At 43.1% G+C, this 450-nt stretch overlaps 1 protein-coding gene across 4 annotated transcripts in view; it reads right to left on the reverse strand.

The window, feature by feature from the left end:
* The window catches only part of LOC119591555 (heterogeneous nuclear ribonucleoprotein 27C-like), a gene marked incomplete at its 3' end in the record, with an annotated part of 34,524 nt that continues 34,074 nt past the window's right edge, over window positions 1–450 (reverse strand). For all 4 annotated transcript variants that reach the window (XM_037940310.1, XM_037940309.1, XM_037940307.1 and 1 more), the window contains 1 exon segment: window positions 1–170. In XM_037940310.1, the coding sequence (XP_037796238.1) occupies window positions 1–170 (170 nt within the window).

Consider the following 450-nt stretch of genomic DNA (forward strand, 5'->3'; position numbering starts at 1 on the left):
AGAGTTTTCCCCACTCATCTGGTTGTAGTTGTACTGACCCCAAGAACTGTAGTCTGCTGATGCCTTGCCCCCTGGCTGAGGCCCAGCAGCAGCAGCCAGATTTGGGGATGGGGCACCAGGAGCTCCAGTCACAAGGGCATTTAGAGGAGCATTACGGCCATAGGGATCACCTGAAAATGTGATACTTATATTGTTTCAACTGGAAACTTTTCTTGTTCAGATATCTTGTACAGGAACCACTACCTCCTTACATGACTGATCATTATCACCACTTGGCAGACATATCTGATAAATGACAAAAAAGTTGGCCAACAGCTATACATAGATCTTGTACTTATCAAAATGGCAGTGAATGCCAACACACTATGAAATTAAAAGAAAGAAAAAAGGAAAAAATCCTTCAATCTCTATGTCTAAAGACTAGGCACATCACTCCCTTGCCTTTGCATC

The sequence above is a fragment of the Penaeus monodon genome, chromosome 28, assembly GCF_015228065.2.
Source record: "Penaeus monodon isolate SGIC_2016 chromosome 28, NSTDA_Pmon_1, whole genome shotgun sequence".
NCBI lineage: Eukaryota > Metazoa > Arthropoda > Malacostraca > Decapoda > Penaeidae > Penaeus > Penaeus monodon.